This window comes from Penicillium longicatenatum, assembly GCF_028827895.1.
Source record: "Penicillium longicatenatum strain IBT 33135 chromosome Unknown contig_6_segment0_segment0, whole genome shotgun sequence".
In the NCBI taxonomy this organism is placed as follows: Eukaryota; Fungi; Ascomycota; class Eurotiomycetes; order Eurotiales; family Aspergillaceae; genus Penicillium; species Penicillium longicatenatum.
This window is the reverse complement of record NW_026643123.1, coordinates 3,088,363-3,101,453: the sequence shown is the minus strand read 5'-3', so window position 1 is coordinate 3,101,453 and position 13,091 is coordinate 3,088,363. Positions and strand designations below refer to the sequence as shown.

General features: G+C 48.2%; 5 protein-coding genes across 5 annotated transcripts; 4 read left to right on the top strand and 1 right to left on the bottom strand.

Annotated features, from left to right (window-relative positions):
• Positions 1-361: 361 nt before the first annotated feature.
• snf4 (AMP-activated serine/threonine-protein kinase regulatory subunit SNF4) lies at positions 362-1,930 on the top strand (the record flags this gene model as incomplete). The annotated part of the gene is made up of 5 exons (XM_057119739.1): positions 362-505; positions 728-857; positions 950-1,534; positions 1,587-1,696; positions 1,748-1,930. The coding sequence occupies 5 exons, from the start codon at positions 362-364 to the stop codon at positions 1,928-1,930; spliced, it is 1,152 nt and encodes a 383-aa protein (XP_056969294.1).
• A 434-nt stretch (positions 1,931-2,364) lies between these two features.
• On the top strand, positions 2,365-4,465 carry N7484_009351 (uncharacterized protein; the record flags this gene model as incomplete). The annotated part of the gene is made up of 3 exons (XM_057119738.1): positions 2,365-3,406; positions 3,457-3,753; positions 3,807-4,465. 3 exons carry the CDS (start codon positions 2,365-2,367, stop codon positions 4,463-4,465), a joined length of 1,998 nt encoding a protein of 665 aa, XP_056969293.1.
• Positions 4,466-5,189: 724 nt separating this feature from the next.
• atfB (bZIP transcription factor atfB) lies at positions 5,190-6,185 on the top strand (the record flags this gene model as incomplete). Its single annotated transcript, XM_057119737.1, has 1 exon — positions 5,190-6,185. The coding sequence occupies one exon, from the start codon at positions 5,190-5,192 to the stop codon at positions 6,183-6,185; it is 996 nt and encodes a 331-aa protein (XP_056969292.1).
• A 3,612-nt stretch (positions 6,186-9,797) lies between these two features.
• On the top strand, positions 9,798-10,633 carry N7484_009349 (uncharacterized protein; the record flags this gene model as incomplete). The annotated part of the gene is made up of 3 exons (XM_057119736.1): positions 9,798-9,827; positions 10,092-10,542; positions 10,602-10,633. The coding sequence occupies 3 exons, from the start codon at positions 9,798-9,800 to the stop codon at positions 10,631-10,633; spliced, it is 513 nt and encodes a 170-aa protein (XP_056969291.1).
• Positions 10,634-11,032: 399 nt separating this feature from the next.
• On the bottom strand, positions 11,033-12,955 carry N7484_009348 (cytochrome P450; the record flags this gene model as incomplete). The annotated part of the gene is made up of 5 exons (XM_057119735.1): positions 11,033-11,217; positions 11,272-11,806; positions 11,863-12,197; positions 12,264-12,455; positions 12,517-12,955. 5 exons carry the CDS (start codon positions 12,953-12,955, stop codon positions 11,033-11,035), a joined length of 1,686 nt encoding a protein of 561 aa, XP_056969290.1.
• Between the last annotated feature and the right edge of the window lie 136 nt (positions 12,956-13,091).

Below are 13,091 nucleotides of genomic sequence, written 5' to 3'. Positions count from 1 at the left end.
ATTTGGCTTGACTACTCGGCAGTCTGACAGATACCCATTTCTGGAGACAATCCGCTTAGACTGAATTATTGCATTTGCATTGATTTACGACATCGATGTGTCCGTGATCTTATGAATGACTCGTTAATGTTGATGCCTGAAGGACAAGGCACCAAAGCATGGGCCTCGAGGTGGGCGGATTAGCAAGCGGGGGACTTGATTGAGGCTTTAAATGTGATCCTTTTGAACTTGTATATATTCTGTAGACTATAGCTCCCTCTTTTCCGGGGAAATCGTAGATAACCTTGGAAACCCCAGATGTTTCCCCACTAAAGTTCCTTTTTATTTTTTTCCCATCCCCCCTCGCACCCCACTTTGGGCCATGACGAAGGCGGAAGACACTCGGCCTCAACTCACCGGGCCCTTCCTCTCCCTCGGTCACGCGCCTTTCGTGCAGCCATCCTCGTACCTTCGCCCTCCAATGGCCCCCGAGAGACCAATCGATCGGGAAGAGCGTCAAGGCCTGGTAAGTCCCGTAAAGAATTGACCCCTCGCGCTGCATTCGTATCCCTCCTACCCCTCCGCACTCGTGTCAGCCCACATCAGATATCCCCGTACAGTTGGACTTTCTGTGAAAGATCTGACGGGGATAGGAAGGAAGAAACGGGGAGACCGGAGTTGCAAAAACCTTCGAGCTCGTGGCGGGTGACCCGCGCATCCAGATCTTGACTAACGCAGCGTCAAACAGCGTGCCATTCGCAATTTCCTGAAAGTCCGCAACAGCTACGACGTCCTCCCGTTGAGTTTCCGCCTCATTATTTTCGATACCTCCCTCTCTGTCAAAGAGAGCTTGAATATTCTCATCCAAAATGGCATGTGTCAACCATCCCCAGTCTACGACACAAACGTGAGGAAACCCACACGCGGAGAACACCCCCAGCTGACTGCGAGAGGAAATCGGGAAGTACAGGCATCGTCTCAGCCCCGTTGTGGGACTCGAAAGCTTCGAAATTCGCAGGTCTTCTGACCACTTCCGACTATATCAATGTGATTCAGTATTATTTCCAGAACCCCGCGGCTCTCGATCAAATCGACCAATTCCGGCTAGATAGCTTGCGAGGTGCGTTCCGTCCCCACTTACCCACTTGGGCTACAGAGTCGCCAGGAGATGTGCAGGCTGACCATTACTATTTGACAGATGTGGAGAAGGCATTGGGCGTTGCGCCACCTGAGACAATCTCTATTGACCCCGAACGTCCCCTTTACGAAGCATGTCGTCGCATGCTTGAGTCGCGCGCCCGTCGTATTCCCCTCGTTACCAATGACAGCCAGACAGACCGCTCCCATGTCCTCAGCGTTATTACCCAATACCGTATCTTGAAGTTCGTGGCTGTTAACGTCCCGGACACTCAGATGCTGCGCCGTCCATTGGGGGAGCTCAAGGTGGGCACATATACTAATATTGCGACAGCGTCGATGGACACGCCTGTCATTGATGTGATTCATATTCTGGTCGAGCGAAGCATTTCTAGTATGCCGATTTTGAATTCAGATGGTACGGAAGCTATTTTTTGTGGGTTCACAGTTCAATACTGATCATCACACAGGCGTTGTCTACAATGTATTCGAGTCGGTAGACGTTATTGCTCTGATCCGAGGTGGCGTCTATGATGACTTAAGTCTCACCGTGGGAGAGGTACTAAAGAAGCGATCACCGGTATGCAATTGAGCCGATCCACTTCCATGCGCAATCAGCTAAGTTTCCCAGGAATTCCCGGGTATCTACACCTGCTCACTCAACGACGGACTCGACACAATCTTCGACACGATCCGTAAATCTCGGGTCCACCGTTTAGTCGTGGTAGATGAACACTTCAAGCTCAAGGGTGTCCTCACCCTCAGTGATATTCTCCACTACATCCTGCTCGAGGGTGAAACTGACGAAGTATGATCGAGATCGGCAACCTCCCCACCGCTCTTATACATATACTCTTTTCCTGCATGATACCGGCGTTTGTTTCTTGTTCGTGTCACTAAGGACACAGCGGGCTTGAGCCCAGGTTTCTTATTATTGGCTTGACTTTTGAGATTCTCATGAATGTACAAAGGTAATCACAAGCTCTACACTGTGCACTTAAGTTGATTATTTTGATACGAAAGTCCAGTCTCGGCGCTGGAATGGACAGAATAGATTTCCCACTGAATGTCGATGATCCAAACAAATGCTCTTGATACTTAGTTGCTCTTTCCCATTCTGGTTGTATTCGACCATCATCACATTGGGGAGGTGCGAATGTATGATAGTTCCCACTTGACTTTGTGAACCCTACTGTTGTTTTCTGCAATGTTTTTCCTTGGCTCACGCTCTTCCTTGATATCCTGTGAATGACAAGCATGTCGTCCTTTCGGGCTTTGTTTCGATTGAAGCAGCGGACTAAATCCACTCTGCCTGCTACTCGCCATACTTGGCATGGACTGCGTCGCTCACCTTCCGCTGCTGCTCCCTTGACCCAAGAGCCAAGATCGACTGCGATCAGTGAAGAAGTAGTTCGAACCCCGACTGGGGAAGATGGCGACAACGATTTGGAGAGTTATCAAGATACGGATGACCAACGAGATGACTCTGTTCACGAACCACTGGAGAGACAGTCACCGGACGCACCGACACGAAACAGCAATGGCAGCGCTCGTTCTCGATCCGAGTTTCAGTGTGGATCTCAGCGCGAATCACAAGGCGGATCTGGACGCCTAAAAGTCTTCATCGCTTGGCTTCGCCTCGCCAGATCCCAAGATCGAAGCTCTGTATCAGAGCCGCTTCAATTTCAACCCACCATTCCGCTACCACAAAATGGGGCCACCGACCCGATAACAACGGATCCAGTCAAAAGAGATCGTCCGTCGCAATCATCCGATGTTGAAGTTAAGGAACAGCGGACTTCCAGCGCCCACACCGTACTTTCTCAGGAGTCGAATCATACCACCGCCACGGTGAACAGGCACCCGTCTCAGCGAATTCCCGTGCCTATCAAGGAGCTAGAAGATGATGTGTTCTGGTCGAGCTTGTTGAACTTTGAAAAAGACCATACTCACCTACCCGAACCATCGGATCCTTTCTCTGACGGGAAGAATATTGAATCCTGTCATCAACCCGGGGCATCATCAAGATATAGCGATCGCAGCCAAAGACAATCTGAGTCGTCTGCCCATTCTCAGGTCGAAGCTGAAAGGCAACCCTCTTCCAAGTTCCACACTAGTCACCAATCTATTGCCAATGCCACCCGAGTCAGCTCTATTAGCAGTCACGCCAGTCGAGGCAGTAGACTAAGCCGCGTAGACCCATCCAAAGCGTCACTTGCATTCGATGCGCTCGCTGCTCAGTTGAACTTGGCCATTTCGATCCAGGGAGACGATCTTGGCATTCCTACATGTAGGCCATCCATTCAACTTGTTGCATCTTTAGTCTGACGTTCTTTCTAGCCGAGGAAAAGCCCGAGCAAACGCGACGGCGAACTCGATTCGGCCGTATGCGCCCAACTCAGTCTAATCAGACCTTGGGAGAAGTGTCTTACACGGCCTCCAAGCTGCGACGGACTAAAACATTTGCCAACCTCGGTCACCGACCGAGTCCAATGAGCTCTCTACGAGGCAAGTCGGTTGAATTCATCGCACGGCTTGGAGGGCACAGCTACCTGATCTTGCCCTCCAACCTAGCCCCGGCGCCTTTGAAATTGCCGGCCTGCATCGTGGCGATGGTAGTATACTTGCGAACATCTGGTTCGTGATCCTCCCTACGTCATGGTGTGCCTGACTGACCCGGGTTCCTGCAGCCCCTCATTCGACCGAGCTTTTCATCGAACCAGGCGACATGAAAGCCGCCGCACGCCTGTACAACCATTTTGCGAAACAAGTGTTGCTTGCAGAACGAGATGCAGACAAGATCGCTTTAACGACACGTGTGATCGCTCTCCCGCACGTTGAAGCCGAGTCCAATGCAGCAGCCGTGCTCAGTGTCGGGTGGGTATTCAAAGAACTATTAGCGGGATTCCCAGGCGGGATTCTTGGATCTGTTCGTCTCTTTCAAGTTCTGTATGGCATTTACCTTGCCGGCCCCGCGAATGCAGGCTGCATCCAACTAATCACTTTCGCGATCATGGCATTGACCGGGGAAATGCAATGTGCGCTGATCTGTGCAGTGTTCGGGCTACTCACTAGCCTCCTGCAAAAGACAGAGAAGATGGAAGAAGAACGAAGAACCCATCCCGGGAATTTGGTCCGGCCAGTGGCGAGTGGCCTCCAACCCGATGGGTTGGCGCGGGCATTTGGGCCGCTGCTGATCAGCGGGTGTGATCGTGATCGTGCGGCGCAACGCTCGGTGGAACAAGAGGTCGAGGAGCAACGGGTAGTGGGGCTGTTACTCGCTCATTGGCGTGGTGTCAGTCGCCAGCTTCGAGAATGGACAGGGGATTCACGGGGGAAGCGGGAGTAGGGGTTTACTTGTTTTCTCGTATTGTTATCCCAGTTCCTCAAGGCTAAGACCGTTGTATAAGCTAGCTCTAGACCTAGCTCCGGGTATAGTGTCAATCGATGGAGAAAGTTCTCCACTTTTCCACCAAAACTTGGTTTCTCAAGCTCCATTCTCCACTCTGATTGGATGGCTTGCGATCCCGGCTTCTCAACTTGGTTGTTGTTGTTTCTCCATGGTGATGTCAACTATGAATCCTATAATAATAAACCTGGTCTGTCATGCTTCATATCCGGTGCTTTTGTTTATATCTTGAATTCCTTTCTTTTTCCTGTTGGGAGAAGAAAGAAAGTCAACCATGCAAGTGGGCGCCAAGCACAACCGGGATGGACCATGGGCGTTTGTCTACTTTCCGTAACACTCTCTTCATCTTGGTCACACCTCCAGAACTTATTATTCGCCCGGATCTGCTGGACCGTAGGAATTCATGTCCGTGGCTCCAACCGGCCGACCGACGACTGGAACTCTTCTTCAGGCACCGGCCTGAAAGCAAGCCGTGGTTTCTCCTTCCCTTTCTTAACTTACTTGACCTCAACCGAGGACACAAACTCCTTGACGCCCGAGACTCTAAACGGAAAGCTGCTTTACTTGGAAACTGAGGGCTTTTTCTTCGATACACAAACACCGGCCATCTCACAACCCCTCTTGTCCTTGCCGGCCCACTAGAACCCGCTTTGAACACCTTGATATGTCGACTGGAAACGTGAATCTTCTGCCTAACGGGTTACCAATCTCAGACCCTCTCAACCCCCTTGGCGCATCGCCTTTCACGGCGACAAACGCTTTCGCGGGCGAGTTTCTAGGCCTTCCGATGCCTGACGAGGAACAATTGTGGGGCCTTAGCCCCATCTCACCAACCCTAGGCACCGGCGGATGGGACGCCAAAGCCGATGCAGCCTTCGCCAGCTCAGCATTGGAACGGGATCTCAAAAATGCCCAGGTCCGCAATGGTCAGCCTACCCCGCCGCCATATGAGGATCAGTATTCGCGCGGATCTGCCGGTCTAGATCTAGGTAGCGCGAGCAAACGGCGCCGAGCCCGGGAGTACCAGACCGCAACGGATAGTCTTAGCCCGGACCTGGATCTGGACGATGCATCGCCCTACCACGAGCGAGCTAAGCGGGCGAAATTTCTCGAGCGAAATAGACTGGCTGCGAGTAAATGTCGACAGAAGAAAAAGGAACACACGCAGATCCTGGAAGTTCGATACAAAGAGCAATCGGAGAAGCGGGAACGATTGGTCGGCGAGATAGCACGACTGCGCTCGGAGATCCTGTGCTTGAAAAATGAGGTTCTGAAACATGCACAGTGTGACGATGAGCCTATTAAACTCCATCTTGCGCAAATGGTGAAGAAGATTACTGATATCGATGGTCCGGCGCCTGTTCCTTCTGCGGGTGCTGTTGCGAACTCGCATGTTGATATCATGGAGACTGCGCCTTCGCCTCTTGCTCCCACTCCGACACCTACTTTGGGTCGATCTGCGGCTGTGTCTCAGACCCCTGCTGCACCGTCGGCGTTATCGTTTGGGTTTGATGATCCGCTACAATTGGAGCCGGCTGCTGCGGCTGCGGCTGAAGCGTTCGAACAACAACTTCGGAGAGATTCTGAGACCTCCTTGGTTACTGAGTCTTCATACGGCTTTTCAGCCGACGATACTTTTGACGATTTGATCAACGTTTGATGAACATGACTATCTCTTTTTCTGTTGCGATGAACCGCGTAGCGGGTCATGACCTGTTCTTGCGATTGATCTATTAGCAACGGCGTTATAAGGTTTTCAAAAGAACTGGGATCTGCTCTATTTTCTTTCTTTCTATCTTTTTTCCCCTCTTATTCTCTGCTGTACTTGATGAAATCCAATGTCTAACGGAAAGACTGGAGGGCGCTTGGTGTTGTAAGGATGGATGTTGTACATCCACAAATCTGGATTCGGATCGCCACTTTTCTTAACTCCCTTACTAGCTGCTCTTGGCTGTCACTCTCTCCCTCGTGTTTCTATTGGCACGCTTTTTGCTTTCCGTACTTCTCGGAACTATCGGCAAAGCTAAGGTTTGTTTGCTGGATTGGAGGCTTTCTTTTGGTTCTCTGTTTATTATGAGTGTTGGATAGGATAGGATTCTTATTCCATTCATAAGTTATAACTGAAATGTATTGCGGTCCGTATGGCCTGTGGCCTAGACCAGCAATAAAGTTTCACACCCAGTGCTTCCTCAAACCGAAATGTATGTCATATTGTCCTAGTAACTCCTCCGAGTGTCAGTTGAATTTGAGCCCTGTCGAAGATCTCCTATCCTGATTTAGCGTTGCAGTCTAGAGATGTACAAACGTTTCACCATTAAGGAGTACATGCATCTTCTTTTTTTTCATTGCACGTGCTTCTTAATACTCTCCACTTTGATAGACTGAAGACTTCCTGCTGGATAATTGGTTGAAACGGAAATCCTCGAAGCCTTGGCCAGAGCCATCAATGTATTCATCCAAGGTCTTACGGATAACTCAACAATGTATGGATTATTGACCACAAGAGAAAGGAGTGGAGAAAAGACTGAGAAAGCGAGTCACGGTCATAGGCTATTAAGACAAAGTAATCAGTTGCTGGAGGATCAAATTATCTGTACTACACCGCTAGCCTCTGTGCCCCTGTGATCTAGATCTTTACACAAAGCTTTGGGGCCCTCGTCTTCTATCCTCAGGTTGGCGGCGCTGTATCCGGTACTTGCGGTACTACCGTTGCTTCAGTAGACGTTGCGGTCGTTGGATTGCAGCTCTTGCCATCTACTTTGTCCTCTGGCTCGCGGTGGCCACACCGAGCACATTTGATGAGCCGATCGCTCTTTGGTTAGGGACTGATTATGGACCAATTAGTTCCAAGCTCAGTTATTATCTGGTTTTATTGATATAGGAGCTGCTATTTCCCTCTAGCTTATACGTGTGCAGAAGATACCGCGGTGGCAAAGACTGGTGCTGATGGTGATCTTGTCAAGTGGAAAGCTGAGTTCAGGATGATTGATCAAGGCACTAGGCTTGGAGCAGGAGCCATTTAACTCAGTGGCTTGCGCTCTAAGTCCCGTAGCTTAATCGATCTCTTCTTGGGCAACCCACCCGCCCAACATGGATATATTTCCATTCACCATAACCACAGCTCTATATAGGTATAATGATCCTTATAGCAACTGGATTGGGCCTTCTAGTAAGCTATACAGTCCCTCCAATAGTGAGCCCCCTTCCGCAGATATTAGATGTAGCTATCGCTGTATTACGACCATAGCTCAGATAAACATGAAAGCTTCATGACGTAGATGCGGGGCTCCCGAGACTACACATTCGGGTGCCTGAGGTTTACCGAGTTCTCAAATTGATCGAGATGATGTATGCAAGGTGTGCACTTGGTATGCACTTCGAATGATGATTGTATAGTGGACAAAATTGAAGAAAAGATTGCGAGTAGCTACGTCATACATAGCGACGGACTCCCTCCCGATACTCAGACTTTCGTCTCCTTAGGACTAGAATAGCATTCGAGAAGCAACCTTGAAATGGATCAAAGCTTACATTGCATAGTAGAGTAATGATTGATCATATATGACGCCTGATTAATGGAAGTGATCAGCTACCTACATAGAGATGCAGTGGTTATGATAATGCGGAGTGAATAGATCTTCCTGATCAATGTGTAATATATGCAGTGATAGTCAATTGTTTTCATTCTTCCAAAGAACAATACTATTTCTTTTTTCTTTTGTTTCGCCCGTGAGCTGAATTTATGGATAAGATGCCACCTATACACCTCCTGGGCGCCGCCTACGATATAAGATTAATCTATAGGGAAAATGTTCCAAATTAGAGGTTCCAAAGTTGACTTTGGCTCCCGAAAAGATATACCCGAAAGAAAATCAAATGTTTAGTTGAATTGAAGAGCTAGCAAAAGGGAGGTGGATCGCCTAGGAAAGACTTGTGGTGTTACAGCTTTTGCCACATATGCACCTGCAGACCACGCTACTTGAGGGGTGTCTGACATACCGTACTCCCCTGATTCAGCCCTAATACACTGCCTTTCATGGCGATTTATACAGTTACACTAGTAGGAGATCAATTTTTATGGATATGATCAATATGTTTCCTTGCCTAGTCTCCAAGTAGAGCGTATAAATCTAGGATGCAGGGGTTGCGAATAGTTATCTATACGATCATGATAGTTATGTTCGTCGATACTGGAAGCAACATTCAATAATGTAACGCTAGAGCCTTCTTGCGAAGCCTTCTTGTGAAACACTATATGCATAATTCAGGTAGCTAAGGAGTCAGCCCCTAGGTGGCTGTCAACACACTCTTCATGGGGTTTTTATCTGCGGAGACCTAAAACCCTGCCTCGATCGACCTCGCGTTTTGCAGTAAATGTCCACAACAAAAGCCTTTACCAACTCAAAGACGCGATTACTCACGCTTCTTATCCTCCCACTTGAGCTGGCCTTGGCCGATCAAGATCAATGAAGTCTTGTACCAGATCCAAATGAACAAGTCCGGGTTGAGCATCATAACATAATGAAAACTTGGTTCGTACCATGCTTCTGTGCTGGGGTATACTTGCGATACCTAGCTGAGCAACACGACTCTCGGAAATCGTTAGCTCATTCGATTATTAAAGTCAAAGTAATGTTTGATATTGATACTAAGGTATTCCTTAAGGCGCTGACCAATCTCCAGCACCACATTTTTAAAAATCAGTATCGCAGCGCTTGGTCCTTCCTGATCAAAACGACTGGTTGGTGAATTCTGTGTTCATGGTGATTGGAACCTGGACTGCTCTTGCCATAGTCGTTCGCTCGAAGACAAAGAAAGATTATCCAAATGTGTAATATCCTTTATCTGTTTATTCTTTGTTGAAATCTAACAGATCCTGACACATAAATTTGGAATGACGTTGAAAGTATATATCAGATCCTTGATCCAGCTTATAGTTATACTCTCCCGAGGTCGTAATGCTGGAATATCGTTACTGTACTACTGAATTGTTGTAATCAGTTTAGAGGGGAACATTTAAAATGGTGTTAAACTACTTCTTTTTACTTTAGACCCGATACACAAGCAAAGATGAGGAGTCCCAGAGCAGCAGAGAATCAGTGTAAACAACTTGTGACGAGTCCGGTATAGTGGACGGCGATGTTTCAGTGTAACCTCAGGTATGGCCAAGGGACCTTGGAGTCTGAGACGATAGCTCACAATTTTCAAGGTTTGCTCGGAATGCTTTCAGTATGCGGGAGTGACTCTCAAACCTTTATCTGTCCCGCTCAAGATGGGCTATGATTTGTTGAATCGAGCCCATGTATGCACTCATCTGCAGCTCTATATGCAACTTTCAGCTCTGCAATTGCTCTATGATGCGTAAGTTCTTAGATCCAAAAACTTTACCCCTCGTTTGGATTGGCCTGTTTAAACTCCTAGCTAAACTTTTTTTCGCCCCAACAAAGGTTTTTCAACACCAGTGACTGAGACCTATCAAGACCTCCATTTTCATTTCTGTCTCATAATGACAAGTGTCTCGTCCAAGACAAGTCTTCAGAGCTATGTAGCTAACCCTATATAATAGGCATCCAGTGTGGAGATCAGTGAAAAGTGCATCTCAACATGCAAGCAGATAGCGCAGCGCACTCTCACATATGCCATCTACAACTTGGATAAGGAAAATGCTAAGATTATTGTGGAGAAGAGCTCCACCGGAAGCTATGATGAATTTGTCAATGATCTACCCCAGGACGAATGTCGATGGGGTGTTTTCGACTTGGAGTTCAAGTCCAAGTTAGATGGAACCGATCATAGCAGAATGCTTTTATTTAAATGGTATGTTCATTTTATCGCCCGTTTCAGCAACTCTCAAGTTGAGAAATTGATTAATGACCGGGTTTTGAGGTCACCTAGTTCAGCGGGGATCAAACAGAAGCTTGATCTCAATAAGGAAACAGATGCCTTGAAGGAATCGCTCACTGGGGTAACTGGGGTTATACAGGCAACGGATTACGATGACATTGACCATGAAACTGGTATGTCCTCCATGAACAAGAATAAACCCCCGCTCTACCCATGAATAACTGTTATGAAGTGTTGGGAAAGGTGGGAGGCAGCAACGAGTAGTAGCGAGCGAGTAGAGCCCTATAGGTAGATCAGAAAGAGGAAGAATTAATATTCAGGGTTTCGGTCCTCTCTTCGAATTCATTTCATCACCTCCATGGGTTGTAGCTACGTCCTGCTGACGACACCGATAAGAGGTCAAGGGGAGTCTTGAGTGAGCACGCCAATCGACGGTCTTGACCACCCGGTTCTATGGGATATTGCGTTTTGCATGATGGGAGTATCTTCAAGTTGAATTATGTATACGCTGTATACGTCAATCTTAGTGGATAATTGTCAATTAAATTGCCTCGACCTGGTTTAATCCGAGCTGTAGATGATGTAAATGTGACTTTCTCAATCTCTCTCTCTCTCTCTCTCTCTCTCTCTCTCTCTGTCTTGATTGTAGTAATTGCATACTGTTCATCGCCGCTGAAATTGGATCTGCAACGGTGGCAGCGTAGTTGTGAATGTATCCAGCGTCTCAGTCTCAAAAGCATGGCCAGTCTCACCAGGTGCAAACTTAACATCATAACGCTGTACCAACTTGGAAACCGAAATGCGAAGACTCATCAACGCCAAATTCTTTCCAGGACAGATGTAAGGACCTAGTAATGATCAGCTCAAACATCCTGCGCGCATATCCGCAAGTCTCAACTTACCAATTAGGAACGGGAAGAAAGGAGCTCCCTCCTGCACCATCTCCTTTTTCTCATGCCATCGCTCTGGAATAAACGCCTTGGCATCCGTGTAGTAGCGCTCATCAGTCTGGATCAGCTGAGTGGGGACAAAAACGTTCACGTCTCCAGGGATAAAAACCTCATCCACTTGGAGTCCTTCAGCAGGCGTAACACGGAATCCCCCCTCCATCACCACAGGCCGCAGTCGAAGTGTCTCGTTGATCACATCTTCAAGATAGGTAACACTCTTGGCTTTCTCGTAAGACCACTCGCCAGATCCACCGGGCATAGCCTCATCCAACAGCCGCTGCAGCTTAGCGAGAATTACAGGATTTTTCGCGAGGTAGTATAGTATTGACGCCAGCGTCGTGGCCGTAGTATCACTGCCGGCAACAAGCAAAGCGCGTGAATCCTCATGGAGCGCATTGGGAGTAGGTGCTGCCGAGACGTCTTTCTCGACGTATGCTTTCAATAGCCATGAGACCACGTCTTGTGGGTACTCATTGACATCCCAGGTCTGAATTCGATCAGTAGATAACCTCAAGACCAGGCGGGCGTTCGATGGTGACAAACCTTCTGCTTCTGCACGATTTCATCTTCGCACCATTTAAAAAACTCGGCTAACGAGGCCGCTGCGCCTGGAATCCGACTGGCGATATTCAACAGCCATGGAACATGGGCCCCGACTCCTACAATAGCCATGTGATCGTGGACGGCTTTGATACCTGGATGCTCGACTCCAGTGGCGAGGTTGTTGAATTCTTTTCCGAATCCTACGATTCCCATGATGTCGAAGCTGAGGAACATTGCCCAGGTGCTGATATCGATTGCTTGGCCTAGAGTCTTTTCCACGTGGGAGACGAACTGGTCTGCCTTGGCCCCGACAATCGGCTCATAAATTGCAAGAGCTGCGAGTTTCGATTGTCAATATGTAGGGTCATATGAAAGAAGCAGGATGAAGCTGTTTCCCTCACCTTTAACGCTGAACCCACGATCCCAAGCCTTTCGACGTCTGCGGTGGTCATCATGATCGCGTGATTGGTTGACATTGCAGTATTTGGACTCGGTTTGTGCTTGGGCGTAGAATGTTGATTTGCCGCATTTGGACTGTGGCGAGAAGAGTAGTGGTATTGCTGATTTGCGAACGATGCATATCTCACGTGGTCCTGGTAGAAACTCACCCATCAGCCTGAAAAAGCCTTCGCTACGCCGTTCTTGCAAACCTACCGGTCCTAATAAAATCTCCATAGGTCTTGTGCAGTCTCTCGAGTTCCACATTATATTGCACATTCTTTCCAGCGAGGTAGGCATCATAGAAACGGGAGAGCTTGGATAGCGTGGGACCAGGGAAGCGATGCAGACGGTGGAAAAATAAGCGATAAACCCCAATACTCGATGCAAGACCTGTATTAAAGCCGGATGTAATTACACCCACACGGAACAAGGCTTGTATGAATGATAGATCCGTGATAGACAGGTAGGCAACTCCGATCGCGACAGTGGTCGTGACGTACAGAATGAGGAGGTGATCCAAGTATTCCTCGACTGGTAAACTGCGGAAGATAGAAACATGAGACAACACTCCAAAGGTCGCAGCTGACAGCCCGAGACTGACGATGTCAGTACTCAATGTTTGTGCGAGTATTTCGACTGGAAGTGAAGACATGGTGCAAGCTGAGATTGATGACCCCGCAGAGTAAGCACAAAGAAGAAATTATTCTTCGGATACCGTGTGTGTCTCAAATATAGGCGACCTCCCCTCGGTGCATAAGACCTCTCTCATAATAATCCACAACGTGGCT